The sequence below is a fragment of the Oryza sativa genome, chromosome 6 (assembly GCF_034140825.1).
Source record: "Oryza sativa Japonica Group chromosome 6, ASM3414082v1".
In the NCBI taxonomy this organism is placed as follows: Eukaryota; Viridiplantae; Streptophyta; class Magnoliopsida; order Poales; family Poaceae; genus Oryza; species Oryza sativa.
The window spans coordinates 15,104,513-15,122,457 of record NC_089040.1 but is presented as its reverse complement, the minus strand read 5'-3'; the positions used below and the strand labels follow the sequence as shown (position 1 = coordinate 15,122,457).

General features: G+C 44.0%; 1 protein-coding gene and 1 long non-coding RNA gene across 6 annotated transcripts; both read right to left on the bottom strand.

Annotated features, from left to right (window-relative positions):
• Positions 1-4,362: 4,362 nt before the first annotated feature.
• Positions 4,363-11,959, bottom strand: LOC107281459 (uncharacterized). 5 transcript variants are annotated; one of them, XM_066311310.1, is made up of 7 exons: positions 11,486-11,959; positions 11,257-11,372; positions 11,098-11,180; positions 5,707-5,831; positions 5,443-5,595; positions 5,315-5,373; positions 4,363-5,233 (listed from the first exon to the last, which is right to left on the bottom strand). In XM_066311310.1, the coding sequence occupies exons 3-7, from the start codon at positions 11,162-11,164 to the stop codon at positions 5,218-5,220; spliced, it is 420 nt and encodes a 139-aa protein (XP_066167407.1). In that variant the 5' UTR covers positions 11,165-11,180; positions 11,257-11,372; positions 11,486-11,959; the 3' UTR covers positions 4,363-5,217. The 5 variants fall into 5 exon arrangements, with proteins under 5 accessions (XP_066167407.1, XP_015644296.1, XP_015644292.1 ...); XM_015788810.3 differs by adding an exon at positions 9,319-9,411 and having other exon boundaries at positions 5,443-5,640; positions 11,098-11,372; positions 11,486-11,953; XM_015788806.3 differs by having other exon boundaries at positions 5,443-5,640; positions 11,486-11,635.
• Positions 10,595-11,013, bottom strand: LOC136356831 (uncharacterized). The gene is made up of 2 exons (XR_010741856.1): positions 10,911-11,013; positions 10,595-10,778 (listed from the first exon to the last, which is right to left on the bottom strand). It is a non-coding gene; the product is annotated as an uncharacterized lncRNA (long non-coding RNA).
• Positions 11,960-17,945: the final 5,986 nt, after the last annotated feature.

Here is a 17,945-nt window from a genome sequence, read left to right as displayed (position 1 = left end):
CGTTTCATCCTCCATCACAACCTTCCCTTTATCAAGTGGGTGCAGGCGGTGAGGGCGGTTCAGCGCGCCACCTGTTGATGCAGATGATGGTGCCGCTGCTGTGGACATTGAAGGTGCAGCCCCTAATATGCTTAGGGAATTCTTGGGAGACACTACCCCTAGCATCTCAGGGGCAATGTTGAGTGGCACTGCCACAGGAGTCGATGAAGACCCCGCCACGCAGGCCGGGGATGCATTAGCCCCCAGTGCACTCTTCTTTGGCGTAGAATAAGCAATCCCTTTTGGCTCAGGGGACACTCGGCGACGCGGCGCTGCCTTGGATGGACCCGTCCGTATCTCACGAACAGGCCACTCGCCGAGTGTTGTGCGACGGAACCTTGGATATGCTTCGTAGCTCCTGGTCTTGAAGGGTGCCGCCCTGGTCATGGCTGGTGCAGCCCTGGTAAACCTAGGAGGCATCGAGTCGTTGGAAGTGGCCTCACGCACTTTGATGACGTGCTCTTGTGAGGCAGCCTGTCTTGCCTTAGCTGCTGCCCTCCTCCTCCTCTTGGCAGCTTTGGACAGAACGGGAATGAACCCGCCCTGTGGCGCCGAGCTCACTTCCTGTTCATAGTCCGCCGGAGCCGGCGATGCAGTGGTTTGAAGGGAGCTGCCACTGTTGGCGACCTGGAATTCTGTTGGCGACCTATGGGAACGTCCACCCACAGTGAGCCAAAGCGCAGCATGACGAATGGTTGAACTTGTTCAGACATCCTTGCAAAATAAAGAAAACCATATGTTAGTTTTCTCAACCATATATATAAACAGACATTTCATCTGGTCCTGTAAGACCATAGCATGCATATATTAATTTCATAGAGCGCTTTGGATGAAGCACTTGAGTACGTGAATTTTTCCACTAAGGATATGTGCATTTATCTCCGTTTTTTTTTTTGCATATTCGTAGTCTACATGTTGGGAACTCAGAGATGAGGGGAGAAGTCTGTCCCACTGGGCATGCCAGAATCTGACGACGGGAAAACCGGGACAGTCGTAATAGTAGTAGTAGGTCCATTATCAGCGAATCGTTAGAGACAATTTAATTTAAATGCAATAAATAAATAAAAATCAGAAATTGCGAGTCCATTACTTCTAGAATTCATACATTTACATAGAAATTCTGTTAATTACATCTCCGTAGAGAAAACCCCTGATTAGGAATTCCAACAAGAAAGAAAATAAAATTACATGACCGCTAAAAGGCTAAAAAGGAAAATCTATCCTAAAGCTCCAGATGTCGCAGCCGTAGAATCTTCTGTAGATTTCCATTTATATGTTTATTTCATTTTGGGCGTATTTTAGATGCCCACTAATTTGTTGGTTTTTAATATCACTGCGTGTATGGTAGCAAATTTATACATAGCTTCCTCTTTTTAGCATTGTGACTTTATTTTTTTTATATGTAGTGCACATATATAAGTTGCTGAATTTTCTTGAGCACTCGCAGGGCATAGCCAGGCGAGTATTTACTTTAGCGCCAATATTATCGACGCGGCATGGGATTTTGGTACGGCGAATTTGCATTGCCTATTTTAATTTCTACCCCACCTGTATTACTACTAGCATGGCACTGAAGTGTAATCGAAGTGGGCATTTGTTTGATTTATGGTCGATTATCATGATGTTGTCGCTTGCTATGCATATATGTATTAATTTGCTATTGGGAAGAAACTATACGTGATAGCAAATGCACGGCCAGAGTATATAGATGCATGCATGTGCGTATATCAGATTATTTTTTATACTGCACTTTATATATGGTGCAGCGAGTATACACTGTTTTAAGCAAATATATGTATGCGGATGGTTTTGAGATTATAATTTTCACTCCACTTGTATTACTACTAGCATGGCTCGAAGCCGTGAAGCATAACCGAAGCAAGTGTTGGTTAATTTTATGGCCGACTGTCATGACTCGGCGTAGTTCACGATTTATCCATCATTTTGTAGATGACCAGATAGAAAGAGAATATATGCATGCGTACATCTATTTCCTATCTCTGACCACGGAAAGAAAATGAACGCCATTTTATTTTAATTCTTGTTAGAGAAATATGGCTGAACATATGTCAAAACTAGCAAATGTGTGTGCTAATTAGTATGCTCAATTAATTTTGTTTATCACTATGCCTGTATCACTACTAGCACGGCTCGAAGCCAAGAAGCGTGACCGAAGCAAGTGCTTGTTTAATTTATGGTGAATTATGCAAAATTAATGTTTGTATCTGTGATTTGTATCCGCTCGTAGAGGACCGAACCTGAGAGCGAGAATCTCGCCTGGGCTTGTATCCGCTAACGGGACCAAATCAGAGGGTATGGTAGGATGACATGAAAAGAGTTTGCATGGAAACCACTCCTAGGCCCGTACTCGTCTGTCCGGACCATAGGAAAAAGTGTGAAATCACGTTAAAAGCCATCAAATGAAACGAACTCCCTTATCTCATACGCGCTGGCTGAGACGAAGGACACAACAAAGAGGAAAAATTCCTTTGGCTTGTACTCATGATGGCCAAGCCTAGGAACATGGCAAGAACATAATTCCTTGGTTCATACTCATTGGCCGAACCGAAGGACACAGCAAAAGAATCCATTAACATGAGTAGAGGACGATGAACTAAGAGATTTTTCGACTCGTACACAATGGCCGAGCCTAAGAACGAAGAAGGAGCATGATTCCCACCTTGGAACACCTCTGATTCTTCCGGCATAGCAGAGCGAGAAACCAGCACGGTGGCAATTGCTTTGCAGTAGCGAACTAGCAGCGATGCAGCGCAGTAGCCTCTCGCCTTGGCCAGCCCTCACACCACTCCCCCCAGCGAACTCTTCTTCTCCCTGCTGGCCCCACTCCATCTATTTATAGAGGAGGATCCCTGCCATTTTCAAGCAGCCGCGCGCGCCCTTAGCATTTGAAAACATTTGAATGGAGCATGCAGATCAACTAATCGTGAGACAATGGGTTAACTAACTGATTACTACAGGAAGCTTCCTTTATTTGGATGACATGTGGGCCCTTTCAGTTATTTGCTGAGTGCATGCATGGTTAGTGGTCATCGTGGGGCAATGTATTAACTGTTTGAGTACTGCAGGAAGCTTCCTTTATTTGGATGACATGTGGGCCTTTTCAGTTTATTGGGACGAACATGTTGTTATTTGCCGAATGCATGCATGGTTAGTGGTGATCGTGGGGCTTGACCACGTTTTCCTTTGCTTTCACTGACATGTGTCTCTTTCTTTTGGTTTCAAACTGGTGGTGGATTCTCTTCTGCATCATGCCTGGGCTATTTTTTTAATCCATGGAAAACAATCATTTTTGGATTCCTTGATATCTCTGTTTAATAGGGCATCTCAAATTATTTATTTATTTACTTTAATACACGCTTTGCGTATGAGTTCTTTTTAAAGAGACGCGTATATATTTTAGTCACCATTTTTATCGAGCGGATTGTTACTGCCGTAAATTTATTTTATGCGACACGCGTCACGTCCTGACGTGCATATTATCACGGTGGCTTCCTCCAGCCCACGTCTAGCTATCGAGATAAAAATGCTAGACTAATGGCGAATGCGACCCTCTTTAGTTTGGCATGCGCGTGTATATGTGTCCGCGCCATTATAGCAGCGTGCACGTGGCATGCATTTTTATTTTAAGTCGCGACAATTTGAAGCACGATTTTTCACTAGCCAGATAAACATCTATTTTGGCTTACATTTTAATTTTTGTATGCTATTTTATATGGTGGGCACGCCTTTTCTGAAAATATTCGGGCCATGACTATTTCGGGTCAGTGAGAAAATCCCACTTCATGGCCATATGTTTCAGGCCAAATTTCATATGCGGATACAGCGAGAAAGCTAAGTATTAGCGTTCGCCGGTCCGACGAAAAGCGCATGGAAAATATTTGTTCACGCTACGTGGAATGCGCATATGCATTCCTATTTTAAGCCAAAAATTATTTTTGTCAAATATAAGTGAATTATATTTTATTTCATGGCCATTTATTTCCTAGCCGCTATTTAATTAAATTACTTCACCATCTGTCTCCCGATAAAATTCTTATTGATTATTATATATATTTTGTACGCACTATATTTGAGATAATTCATCAGTTTATAATTTAACAAATTATATTTAGGACACGAGCGAAAATCCGTGTAAACAGCCATGCCCGCCTCCACGGTCAGGTTTTGATCAACATCGTCCCATGGCACGTATGGCTCAAGCGCAAGTGCCGGAACGACTACCAGAGACTCAGGCTGCCCGCGCTGCTGGACATCCTCGACGTCAACATCTCTACAACGACAACAAAGTACTCAGGATCAATATGCTAAAGAAAACGAAGGAGATGATTGCATACACAAAGGCAGTTTGAACCAACAAAAGTTTTACAAGCATAATTGACTACGGAGTACAGGGGAACTGAAATCCTACTCTTCAAAGAGGGGGAGAACAGACTCCCCCAAGTCACCGACTTCTTCCATCACGCCCTTGCGCGCGTCACTAGCAGCCCCCTGATCCAAGATCCTCTAGAAGTCGAGTTCAGGGTGCGCCAATCTTACGCACGCGAGGACGTGGCACGCCCCGGTATATATCCCGTTGGACGTCTCCTCCCTAATCTTGGCCGCATGCTTGGAAGGAATCTCCTCCATCGCCGTGGCCAATTCCACGAGTGAGGACGTCAACGAGAAGTCATCAGGGTTCGCCGGGATGGTGGTCGTGACGCCGCACTCCCCGGTGAACTGGTGCAGACCGGTGTAGGTGACCTGCAGCGAGCCGCGGATCTCCGACAAGTTGTTCTCGAGCTCTGACATGCGGTGCTCGAGCCCCTGCTGCTGCCTCTCGTTGCCGGCCACCAGCTCTCTCATCTTCTGGAGGTCCTCCCGGACCTCCGCCAGGTCACGCGCCAGTTTGTCGGCGCGTTCGTTCGCGGACGCCGCCGCCGCCACCTTCGCCTCCTCAATCTCGCGACCTATGCCGCGAGCACCAGACTAGAGGATGCGCTCCATCTCGATTTGGAGCTCCCCCCAGGTGAGGACGTCAGCAGGCGGGCCTCGAGCAGGCACAAGGCCGCCGGCAGGGCCGCTGGGTGTCGCCTCACGGCTCCTGGGCACGACCACGACATCTGTCGAAGCCGCTGCAGGAGACGCACTGGAGTTTCCTCCAGACCCGTCTTGCGTCGCCTACGCCCGCGCCACCCTGTGAAGGATTTCCGTGACTTCCATGAAGACGGGATACCAAAATTATGTGAATTAAGAGACCTCAAATTCATCCACTTACATCTCGCCAAGCGTCACCAGCCTTTGCAATCGCTGAGGCGGGGGAGACGCGTCCGATGCCTAAGTAAAATGAGCATGGTGTGAGGTCAAGATCTTCCGAGTACGCCATAAAGGACCAGAAAAGCTCACCGATGGGGTAGGCGCCTTCCGACGATTCCCGAGCACGGAGGAGAACTTCCTCCCCCTCTTCGGAATGTTGCGGCCACTCGTTGTAGCAGCAGCAGCAATAGCAGCAATGTCGGATGCCTCCTTGGCGACGCCCTCTTTCAACGAGGCCGCTGCCTGGTGGTCCACGAGCGGCCCAATGACATCAGTCAGAGGGAGAGCCTGCATGCATGAAGTCACAGTATGATCCAGAAAAGCAGAAGTAAAGGAGTTCTCAAATACACTCACGTTGATCACAGCCTCGCGATCAGCCTTCCCCTTCTCGCAAAGAGGGACGGGGACGTTGCTCGCCGTCGTAGGGCCGCTGATCATCCCATGACCGACGCGGCGCTCCACGGTTTCGCTGTTTAAACCTGTAAGATCGAGGAGTAGAACTCGATAAGTCAGGAGGAACATGCAAATAAAGAATATATTCCAAAAAACAAGAAAAATACCCTGAGGAGTAACCCGGGTCGCGTCCTCCGGCCCAGAATAGACAAAGGCTAGGTGGGCTCGGGCCTGGACCGGCTAAATCCGCCTACCGATGAAGTCGGCAACGACTTCATACCCCGATAACCCTTGTACTCGGAGGTCATCGATGACATCGATGAAAGACTGAAGGGAAGGGCCGATGAAGTCGGCAACGACTTCATACCCCGATAACCCTTGTACTCGGAGGTCATCGATGACATCGATGAAAGACTGAAGGGAAGGGGTTAGGGCGGGTTTGGCGGTCCATTCGGAAATCTTGTCTGGTTGCTCCTTAGGGAAAACAAAGACTGGATCCGAGTTTTCAATCTGAAGATAGAACCACCTCGCCCGCCATTTGCTACGAGAAGAGGGGCACTGGAAGGGGATGTATCGCGACTTCAGGCCATCCCGAAGCCGGAAACCGACACATCCGGATACCTTTTTAGGTTCCATCTAGCGCAACTCGTAGTAGAAGCGAAAGAGATCAAGAAACGGCTCTACCCCAATGTAGGCCTCGCAAAGATAGGAAAAGATACTGAGGAAGGCAATAGAATTGGGGTTCAAATGGAGCAAAGAAAGACTGTACAAGTTTAAGACAATGAGAAGAAACTCGGAAGGCGGAAGAAGAAAACCACAAAGAATATAATCCTCAACCGCAACCATGCGGCCCAGGACGGGTTCGGGTTCAATACCTCCTAGTTCTCTCTCCATGGTCCCACGGCCAGGGAGAGCACCGTCCTCCTGCAACTTCATCAGGGACGCGCTGGTGGAAGTGGACTTGTCGAGATCCATTGCCGCCGGAGATCGCTGGAGAAGGGACTGAGATGAGCAAGCTAGGGTTTTTGCGGGAGCGGAGAAGACGAGGAGCGCTTGGAGGCTGGAAAGTTTTCTTTGCACTAAGCGGACTTCAAAATGGATCCCCAAAACTTCCTTAAATAGACGCACTACCGACGGTGCGAATTCAAAGGAAGGGAGATATATGACCGCCGGAAATTTCTGGGTCCGTTACGCGCAGCAGTTTTCGGACTTCAATTTAAATTCACTCATGACCGTTGAACTCCACATGGTGTAGTCGATTACTCTTTGCCTCTACGGTTTTCATACCGAGATCGACCAGTCGAGAATGACAACAACCCCGATATCGAAGTCGCGATCGGTTACATGAGTTCATTTAAGTCGAAGTCGGAAGCTACTGTCAGGGTCACGGATAAGGTATACCCTCTACCCTTGGATATACGTCGTGTACTGATATGGTATACCTGCTGTATACGGACGCTTTCTGTACATGAAAAGGAAATCCATCACGGAGTCCACAGACGGAAGGAGTCCTACTCGGATAGAACTGGGTCGTCACTGCATCGTGTAGGGTCTGATGTCCCCGAGTTCTACTTGGAGATCAACTGACCTGCGGTATAAAAGGGACCCCCCAGGGGGACCTAAGGCATCGAATCTTATCGCCAACACAACCACCACAGCCTACGAAGTCGGAACCTACAGGAGCCAAGTCGTCGGGAACCTACAGGAGCCAAGTCGTCGAGTGATCTAGTCGAACCAACTCCACTACGGTCTCGTCAGTATCATCGAGTTTTGCTATTCCCTTTGTAATCTGTGGTTCTCATCATATAATCCCATACCAACTGGACTATGGCTATTACCTATCGAGGGGCCTAAACCAGTATAATCTATGTTTTCTGTTTGCTTGATGTCGTACTACGTAGATCCTCGTACCAGTGTACCCCAATACCCTCCATATCCGGTCTACGGGTATCCACCGTCGACAGTCATCTATTAAAAAAAGATGGAGTATAAAAAATGAAAAAACAAATATTTCTCCTAATTTTACAAATTCGAATAGCTTATATTCAATACCTCTATATTTATGAAAGTAAGATAAAATATTTACGAAATACACTTTTATATCCTTATAATACCATCTTCACCGGTATTTTTATAGCACATATTACTATCATATTTTGATTTTTTTTTCTCAGTAGTATACAAATATAAAACTGAAAAAAAATCAAAGTATACTTTTAAATGTACTCCCTCCGTTTCATGGTCAAATTCAAACTGCTTCAAGTTTGACTAAGTTTATAGAAAAAATATTATTTTCAACTCAACACGAATTTATTATGATAATATATTCAATTATTGATTTAATAAAACTAACTCGGTATTATAAATATTACAATATTTGTGCATAAACTTAGTTAAAATTGAAGTAGTTTGACTTTGACCAAAGTCAAAACGTCTTACAACCTGAAGGTTGTAAACGGAGTGAGTACAATGTTTATATACATTTATGAATATTAGTGAACATGCAAGTGCATGGCACGTTTCGTAACATATATTATTGCAAATAGAAACATATCAACTTATATTATTGCAAATAGAAACATATCAAATTGTCAGTTTATTTCCATTCTCATTTGATGATAGTTACAAAATAACTTTCCTTCTTAAAAAAATGCTATTATAGAACGATCCCCTCGCCTTAGCAATCTGCAACCAGAAAATATCTCCATAACTCTATTCTGAACATGTGAGACCCCTAGCTAGATCTGTGAACTAAAAGCACCTCATTACTGTAATAACAGGAATGTATCTCTAGCACTAAGATATAGAACATACAGAGATTAAATCTGTTAACCATTTGATCGTACTGGGTTATGTAGGATTTTTTACATAAACACAAGGAAAAGAAAATCAGATTAGATCATTATGGTCTTTCACCTTGTCAAATTCAGTGTCCTGTAAAAGTATCTTATTGTTGCCGCTAACAAATCCTGAAGCGCACTCCAGTTCTTGAGAATGTCACAAATATATGTACTTATGATTTACTAAACAAGAAAATAATTGTAGGTTTGCACCTTGTCAAATTCAGTATCACTTCATCAGTTTTATGTAACTCAGCAAATAAAATCAAAATGTGTAGTTCTTACCAAACATTTTCTTTAATCAGCTTGGCTTTTATGAACCCTCGAATAAATTATCAGAGACTTGAAATTTTAATATAAGATATATGACCATAGGAAACTTTTATCAACCATGATCTTAAAAGATGAAAACCAATGTGAATAATAATTCCTGGTCGAGGTTAAGGACCGGATGAATAACAGGTTGGGAGTTTGTTGAAATTTTGTATAGGTGAGAAGGCATATTAGAACAGAGCTTATAATCCCAAGTCCCAACATTCAATTAAGTGAGTGCAGAGAACTTTGAATTAAGTGAGTGCAGAGAGAAGTTCACAGGAAACATAAGATGCAGACTACTTATTAGTGCTATGAGTCAATTATAAATTACTTCACTAAGAATGTAAACTGACATAATCAAACTCATATCAATTTGAAAGCATCAACTTTCCATGTAATCAATGAGCATCAAGAATACCTTAACAGCAAGATGTTATACACCTGTACTAATCTGGATTAGTATGATCAGTACGCCTAAAAATGATCCAATGAGCATAATAATTTTTTTTTGCTGCAAGCAAGACCAGGGAAAAAAATAAAGTCAGTGCACACATGTAAATGAACATATCTGGGTTACAGTGTGGAGACGGATTGGCGGACTTGAGGTAAGGAGGAATTATTATTAGAAGATACCAAATCAAGTTGGAAAATGCTGCCGCTCAGTCGCCCGGGGGAGGGGGAGAAAATCGGGCGCTCCCCCCCCCCCCCCCCCACAACGTGTCCATGTGCTTTTACTGGGACACCACCATGTGTCCCTACTACTTGCCACATATCTTCACCATATGCTCTATTGCAACAAAAAAATCACATATTTTGGAAACCCCCTATTAAGGGAATCCGGTTTATTTTTTGTTCCACCAAAAATGTTTCACCTAGTGTACTCACAATGTTTCACTATGTATAAATCTAATGTTGCAGTGAACTGAAATACTCCATTGCAAAAAAAAAACCAACATATTTTGGAAACCCCTATTAAGGGTATTCGTTTTATTTTTTGTTCCACTGAAAAATGTTTCACCTAGTGTACTTATAATGTTTCACTATGTATGGATCAAATGTTGCAGTGAACTGAAACATTGTTTCGCTATTTGCTGAAACATTTTTTATATAAGGTGAAACAACACCCGATTTAAACGAGTGAAACATTTTCGATCTACTTAGTGAAACAATTCCGATATACCCGATGGAACATCGTGCAACATTTAAAAATAATTCAATAATAAGCTAAAAAAATCGTCAGAATATATCCATGTGTGGTCTTGTTTTGACGATTTAATTGCAACGAATTTAATGGTGCAATCGGATCATAATTTGGATAAGTAATTTAAGAGAAAAATCAGTTTAAAGTAGTTTTTGCACGTAAATCGGGCGCTGACGTCAGCGCCCAATTTTTCCCCCAAGCATCGGACACCCGACGCGTAGGGCCTTCCAATCAAGTTATAACATATATACTCAGAATTTACGATGGAACCTTATGAACATTTTGTCAAGCCATTCATGAACAGAAAAAAAATGGTTACTTTGAGTAAAATGTCTTGTTCCACTTTAGTTCTAAAAAAGCAGTAAGCTAAGACTTCCCAGCAAACTCAGATGTATAGCTAAGAAGATTGGGAACAAACATACTTCTATGGAATTAATCAATCGCTCAAGCTTCAATGCTTAAAATAAGCACTGAATGTAGATAGGAGTATAAGTGGCTAAGAATTATAGAGGCTGAATTTAGATGAATCATATCTCCGTAGTGCAAATAACTGTCAGATTCCATATGAACCACAAAGGTAACCAATACAAAAGCAAACTGGAAAATATAACAAAACATAAAATTGGGGCTAAAGTGTTGCACTGTCGGTGTCTATTTCTGTGATCATCATGGATCTCCTGAGTGTCAACAGGGAAAAAAAATCAATATCAACATTTGCTATAGAGTTGTGTGATGCTATTGTCACTGTGATCATCATGATTTCCTGATGTTTTTAGAAAAACAAACACAATAAACTGATCCAGATTTACCTACGAAATATCAACATGTGTAGAAAAATAAATGTATACTTGGATCATGGCATCCTGCAGGTATTTAAAAAATTGTGCAATTTCTCAAACTTTGGAAGCACACATAAGAGAACATATTAATATGCTATTTAGTGCATGTACAATTCATACAACAGAAGTTAATATATAAGATTGTGAAGTTAAATACCATTTCCTTTGAATGGAATCCAAACTTCGCCTAAGCATCTGCAGATACAAGTGCTCATCTCGTCCATTTCCTATGTGATATTTCTGAAAACAAGAAAAAAAAACTCACCAGAGATGGTTGCAGTAGCGATTAGCTTTATGAACTCATGTCATATCCTACCAGGATTCTTGTCCAGCAAGCTCATTTTTGTCGCATCATTCCTCAGATTTGAGCCCCCTTTGGTGCATCTGCTTGCTGTTCTCCTCCAAACCTTGTGGCAAGAGGTGCTGCCATCCCTAGTAAATCCAAAGAGCAATGCATATATAGAAATCCCTATTTTAATTACATGATAGCACTCTGGTACAAAACAAACAAATTTGCTCACAGGGGGATTCCATCAAGCACTTACTACACCAATCAAGATGTTATAAACTCCTCTCAATTAGGCGCCTCTGCCGTGGCCTCCATCTCCCCAGCGGGGAGGAAACTCGCAGACAAGCACGGCGTGTGGCGCAACGGGTCTAGAGAAAGGGCATACCACCCCGGCGTCGTCGGGGGCAGTCCCGGGCGAGGCTTCGGAGGAAGGGGGAAACCACCTCGGTGGCGATGGGGGTAGGCCGTAGTGGAGTGCGGCGGCGGCGGCGGGGAACAACCTTGGCTTCTTCGGGAGCAGTCCTAGGAGCTAGTCCGGCGGAAGGGGGAACCACCACGGCGCCGGCGAGGGCAGGCTGCGGTGGAGTGCGGCGGCGGGCGGGGACACGTGAGGAGGTGCGGAGAGAGGAGGAGCGGCAACGAGGGCGCTGGTCCGGTAGTGGACTGCGGCGGCGGCGGGGAATCGCACGGAGCGAGGAGGAGAGATTGCGACAGCCGCGGGGGGGGGGGGGGGGGGGGGGGGGGGGAGTGTTCCATCGCGCGGTGGCAGAGTCGGGGGAGGATTCATCGCGCGATGGCGGTAGGGCGGGCTGAAATGCGGTGGAGAGGATGGGGTGGATCGGCGGTAGGGACGGGTGTGATGCTATGGGCGGATGGACCGATGAGATTAGTGCGACGCGGATGGACGAGGCGATGAGTTAGGATGATTTCATCACTAGGATTGGGAGGTAAAACTACTCCTTTTTATTTTTATATTAGTATAGATTAAAGTATATATTTATGAAAACAAAAAACCTCTAAATAGTATTCGCATGTGCCATTAGGAAAATTATATATGGGTTAAATTACTAAGCGTGTCAATAGGCACTCGAATTTTTCTAGTGATTAGTAGAACCTGCCATGCAGCATGCTTGCACTTTATATAATTGGGTAGATCGTGTTAGTGATATGCCCTAGAGGCAATCATAGAGATGATTGTATCACATACTATGTTTACATATTTATCCGACATTGTTCCTTGAAATAGATAACTCCTTATTAGTTAATGAATATGTGATTCTTTCATGAGACTCTTTATTTTGTTTGTTACTATTTCTAAAAGATCCCTGATAAAATATCATATGTGGAACAAATATGTTTATATGATCAGCACATGTATTAATTGATGATCATGTCTCATGGATCATGGTATAGAGATACTAAATTAAAAATGTGGACACATGTTGGTGAACATGTTATTGGATAGACCCAACATGAGACACTGCAAGAGCCATATGTGTTGTGTCATCAGTGATCTCATTTAGTGTTGGTGTTGAATCCTTAGACCTGAGATTATCATGGTTCTCAATATGTGTAGCAGCTTACTTAGGGACTGCTAAACGCTACTCCGTAAATGGGTAGCTATAAAAGTAGTTTTCGGGTATGCTATGAAACATGTAGTGAGATATGAATAATCAAGATGGGATTTGCCCCTCCTATGGACAGATATCTCTGGGCCCCTCGATGTTGTAGATTATGGAAGTGCATGGCCAAGCCAAAGGTGATTGAGGAGTCAATCACAAGTTATATAATCTATCAACAGGTTCGAGTGAATGATTGAGCTATTAGAGGATGGCACATATCTAGCCTTGAGCTTAATAGATAACGTGAGGCAAAAGGGTTCATACAAGTATACAATAGAGGTTCAGCCGATATGATCTTTATGTATGCCCGGTGTGTCAATACGTTTTGCTAGGAGCCGCTATTGATGCATGGACCGAAAAGGAGTTTTCGGGTTACAGCCGAGTATATATGAACCTACAGGGTCGCACGCTTAATGGGCCGGAATAAGGGGATTGGATAGAGATCCAATATGATCTTAATTCGGATAGGGATCCGAATAGGAGTCCTACGGGCCTTGGAGGCCCGAGTGATGGATCCTATATATTCGTGAGGGGTATGACCGGCGGAGGTATTGCATCACGTGAGAAACCCTAACCTTAGATGTACTACATGAGCTAGCTACACATGGCATATCATCATCAATTAAATTACATGTGATGCCTATGTCCACCTTTGGCTTACTAAATGCATTGCCAATGAGAAGAGACTCATAAGCTTCCTTTATCGTCTTATAAGAATCACAAAGTTCCTTATAAGAATTTATTAGCTCCATATTTGAGTCTTTCAAAGAGAGAAGAGTTTTCTCTAAAATTTGATTTTTCTTCTTCTCTTTGGCAATGTATTTACTAGCCTCCCTAAGCATGTCAAAAAGATCATCATATGAAGGTTCATCATCATCACCATCATCATCAACAACACAAGTATTTTCAATAATACTATCGAGAGAATCATTCTTTACCTCATTCTTACCATTTGTCATTAAGCAATGAGGTGATGTGGATGGTGTTGGGAGCTCCTCATCATCACTTGAGGAGATGGAGTCTTCACCCGACATCCATTCTTGTGTGCAACCATTCTCAACAAGTGTGGGCACTTCATATTTTTCTTTAAGCTTTACCCACATAGCATGTGCACTCTTGAGATTGCATACTTCATTAAACATGTCATCACTCAAAGCACAAAATAAAGCATTAGTAGCTTGAGCATCGAGATGTAGGCATTTCTCTTGCCCACTTGTTGGAGCACGGTCATCCAAAGCATGAGAAAAGCCCACATCTACAATCCACCATATTTTTGGGCTCATGGCCTTAAAATAAGAAAACATGTGGATTTTCCATTGTGCATAATTTGTGCCATCAAACATAGGAGGGTCACCAACCGTGTGTACTATATCTCTAGAAGCCATCCTTTTCTCTCGGAACGGTTAAGTCCACAAAATGAGAGACCAAGCTCTAATACCACTTGTAGGATTAAGGAGGCCGACTAGAGGGGGCGTGAATAGGCGGTTTTAAAACTTAATGGCACTTAAACAAAACTAACCTAAGTTGCTAGGCAAGGTGAGGTGCAAGGTTAACTAAGCAACTAAGTTAAGTTTTGCAACCCTAAGTGATATGGGCTCAAATATGTCTCTATGAATGTAAATAGCACAAATATAAATGCAACAAATAAATGAGACAAGAGACAAGAAATTTTTCACCGAGGTTCGGAAACTCGCTGGTTTCCTAATCCCCGTTGAGGCGAGCCCAACTCCACCGCTCAACCACGAAGCCACCGCACGCCCCCTTCGTCAAGGGGTAGGCAAGGCGGGAGCCGGCCCACGGAGAGGACTACCCAAGCCTCGATCACTCGGGGTAGTTCTTCCTTCACTGCGAAGGTGGTGAACTCCAAACCACTCACAAACGGTGCCGGGCCTCCTCCACAATCTCCTCGGAGAGGTCACCGGGCAACACCTCCACAAGCCATCTAGGAGGCGGCAACCTCCAAGAGTAACAAGTCTAGGATGCTTGCCGAGGATGATGAAGTGCCACACTAGCTATAACAATGAAGCAATGCACTTGTATTGGCTTAACTCACTCTCTAACACCTCACTAGATAAACTAAGTGCACAAGGGTGTGAGAGCTCTTGCAAAGGTTCAAGATAATGCAATGGAGTGCCAAAACCTTACCCTTGCTGCTGGGGAGTGGGTATATATACCCCCAACCACCAAAACTAGCCGTTGGAACCGAAATCCCCAACTTTGTGCTCTGTCGGTCAGACCGCCGTTGTGAGGCCGGTCAGACCGGACTACTTTGTAACGGCTAGAAAACTAGCCGTTACACAATCATTGAGCCCACTCAACCTGGCCGGTCTGACCGGGGTGTAGTGGCCGGTCAGACCGTCCACGGCTCGGTCAGACCGCCGTCGGCTCGGTCTGACCGGTTGCGGCTCTGGCGGCTCTGTATCGCCACCAAAAACCAGACCAGTGCAACAGACCAGTGGGGCTGGTCAGACCGGCCTTACCACGCCGGTCAGACCGGCTAACAGACCCGGTCAGACCGACCTAAGGCCCACGGTCAGACCGCAGGTCACTTTTCAGCTCAACCGACCATTAGTAAAACGGCGATATCTCTTGACTCGGGTCTCGGAATTTGGCGTTCTTGGACTCTATGGAAAGCTTATTCAAAGGGCCATCCAACCCATGAAAAAACCATCCAAGAAACACAACTTAAGTCAAGGATAAAGGGCTTACACTCCAAAGGATATCCACCGGACATACCCACAAGATGTCACTCACTCCTATTGGACATGCCCACTTCTCTCTTGGTTTAGGACTTGAGAAAAATCATCACACTTGGTTAGACAGGTCCACAAAATGCACCTACATGCATATGAACTAATATGGCACAAGATCATCCACAAGCTCGCTTCATAGACCCCTCTTGATAGTACGGCGCCTATCTAGCAAATCCGGTCTACACCAAACACCAAGACCGGGAAAAGACTAAGAAAACATTCTTAGCTACATTATACCTTTGCCTTGCGCCATCCATCTTGGGGTCAAGCTTGAGTCGAGATCAACACTTGTGACCATCCGGTTGAACCATGTTTATGCCGAGGTCTTGTCCATCCTTTGTCTAGACTTTATTCTCATCACAAGCTTGACTTCATTCTTGCCAACATGACGATGTCCTTGGCTTGGTGACCACTAACCCATGGTGTCATTCATTAGCCTCATCGTAGTGGGACCTATTCCTTTTCACACCTCAAAGGAGAACATTAGTCTCAACAAATCGGTTGTCATCCTTCCCTTGATGACCAACCGGTTGCATATGAAAGATATGGATATGTTTATTGAGTATTCATTAACATCACAAGTGTCATATACTCGTATGCAAGCTCAAGTACAAAGATCCGATATAAATAATAGGTGAACAACATGGATCTAGAACATGCACAATAAATGTATAGGATTTGCTCCCCCTAAATATATGCATACAAATAAATATACAAGAGATGCAAGTGTATGCATAATTAGAGAATGACCAATGGGGGTTTATCCTATACATATAGAGAAGGCATATGTAGTAATGATATAGACCAACATAAAACATATACCTTCATGATCTCCATGTTCTCAATGTAAATGAGACTAAATAAGATAACATTCGAGTAAACATTAGTCTCACACTTATATATCAATAACATGGAAATCATATATATGAACCTATCAAAAAGTAGGAGATAAGAAGTGGTACATATCGTTTTATCTCCATGCATTTCATCCTTGTCATGATTAAGGTCCATCACAAAAGAATGCATGTCTTCCACATCTCATTATCGGGAAATAACCTAGTAGACAACTTATGCAAAAGAGGGGTTAATCCCATAAACATCGGTTTATCATCTATCACCAAAGTAACAATTACACAAATTGTTTAATCCAAGATCTTTCAATCTTTTCTCTCTTTGGTGATGGATAATAACCCGATATAAACAATATAGAGAGATGAGATGAAAAATGATTTCAAATCAAGATAGAAATCTTATAATAAACAAAATATAGAATAAGCTCCCCCTCAAGATGTGCATACATATGGATATGAAGGAACGCATATGCACATAATCAATAAAGATCAAATAGGAAGCTCACACTATATTTTAGATCCACAAGAGAGACCAAGTTAGAATATGTGAAGTTTAATACATACATCTCATCATTTTTACTTTCATATCCAAATGAGACTAGTCAAAGAAAGGCTCATAAAAACGTTAGTCTCATATAATTAGATTTGTCATTAATCACCGAAACCAAATTAAGGCACTTGAACTTACAGATAGAGATCCAATATGAGCTTAATTCGGATAGGGATCTGAATAGGAGTCCTACGGGCCTTGGAGGCCCGAGTGATGGATCCTATATATTCGTGAGGGGTGTGACCGGCGGAGGTATTGCATCACGTGAGAAACCCTAGCCGTCACTTCCCTCCCCGAGCAAAACCCTAGCCGCGCGCGGGTGCAAGCACATCTGCTTGTGGCGTTCCGTCCCTGTATGTGTGGATATCGGTAGAGGCGCCGCTGGTTTGCGGTGTTGATCGGCGTGGGAGTACGGCGAGGAGAACGCACGAGGAGGAGAAGGTCGAGCCGGTGCGATCGACTACTTCCTCTACATCGACGCACGCTACTTCGCGAGAGTTCCTTCGACTTCTCAGCGTCTTCTTCCGCTGCGCAGCGCGTCGAGTGGTAACGATCTATGATCTGATACTTACATGGTTCCTGGTTTACACGAGAGAAAATTTTGATTTATGCTATCGTAGCCTACGCGTATCCCAACAGATCGAAGGTGTGACCAAGTGCGCGTGCGCATGCACAAATACACGCTGCTAGTTATTACTCGAAGAAAAGATCATAGGATGTAAGGAGTTTGCACGCATGGGCTAAAGAAAAGGAAACACACCAAGATATAGTTACAGGGATTGACTATGGCCTCTCACAGTGCGGTGAGCTGGACCGGTGCTCCACCTCGGCAGCTCGGATGTGGGCATGTGTGGAGCGAGGAACCGCGCCCCAATAGAGCCGCTCGCCCCTACGTAGAGCGACGCGAAACCTCGCTCTCACTCTCGCTAGTCCACGGGCG

Excerpts from the sequence above, each read along its gene's own strand:
- LOC107281459 (XM_015788806.3), bottom strand. The coding sequence starts at position 11,164 with ATGGACGAGATGAGCACTTGTATCTGCAGATGCTTAGGCGAAGTTTGG. Across the intron at positions 5,641-5,706 it reads ATCGCGAGGCTGTGATCAAC|GCTCTCCCTCTGACTGATGT; the intron begins GTGAGTGTATTT and ends TCATGCATGCAG. Across the intron at positions 5,374-5,442 it reads GGAAGGCGCCTACCCCATCG|GCATCGGACGCGTCTCCCCC; the intron begins GTGAGCTTTTCT and ends CATTTTACTTAG.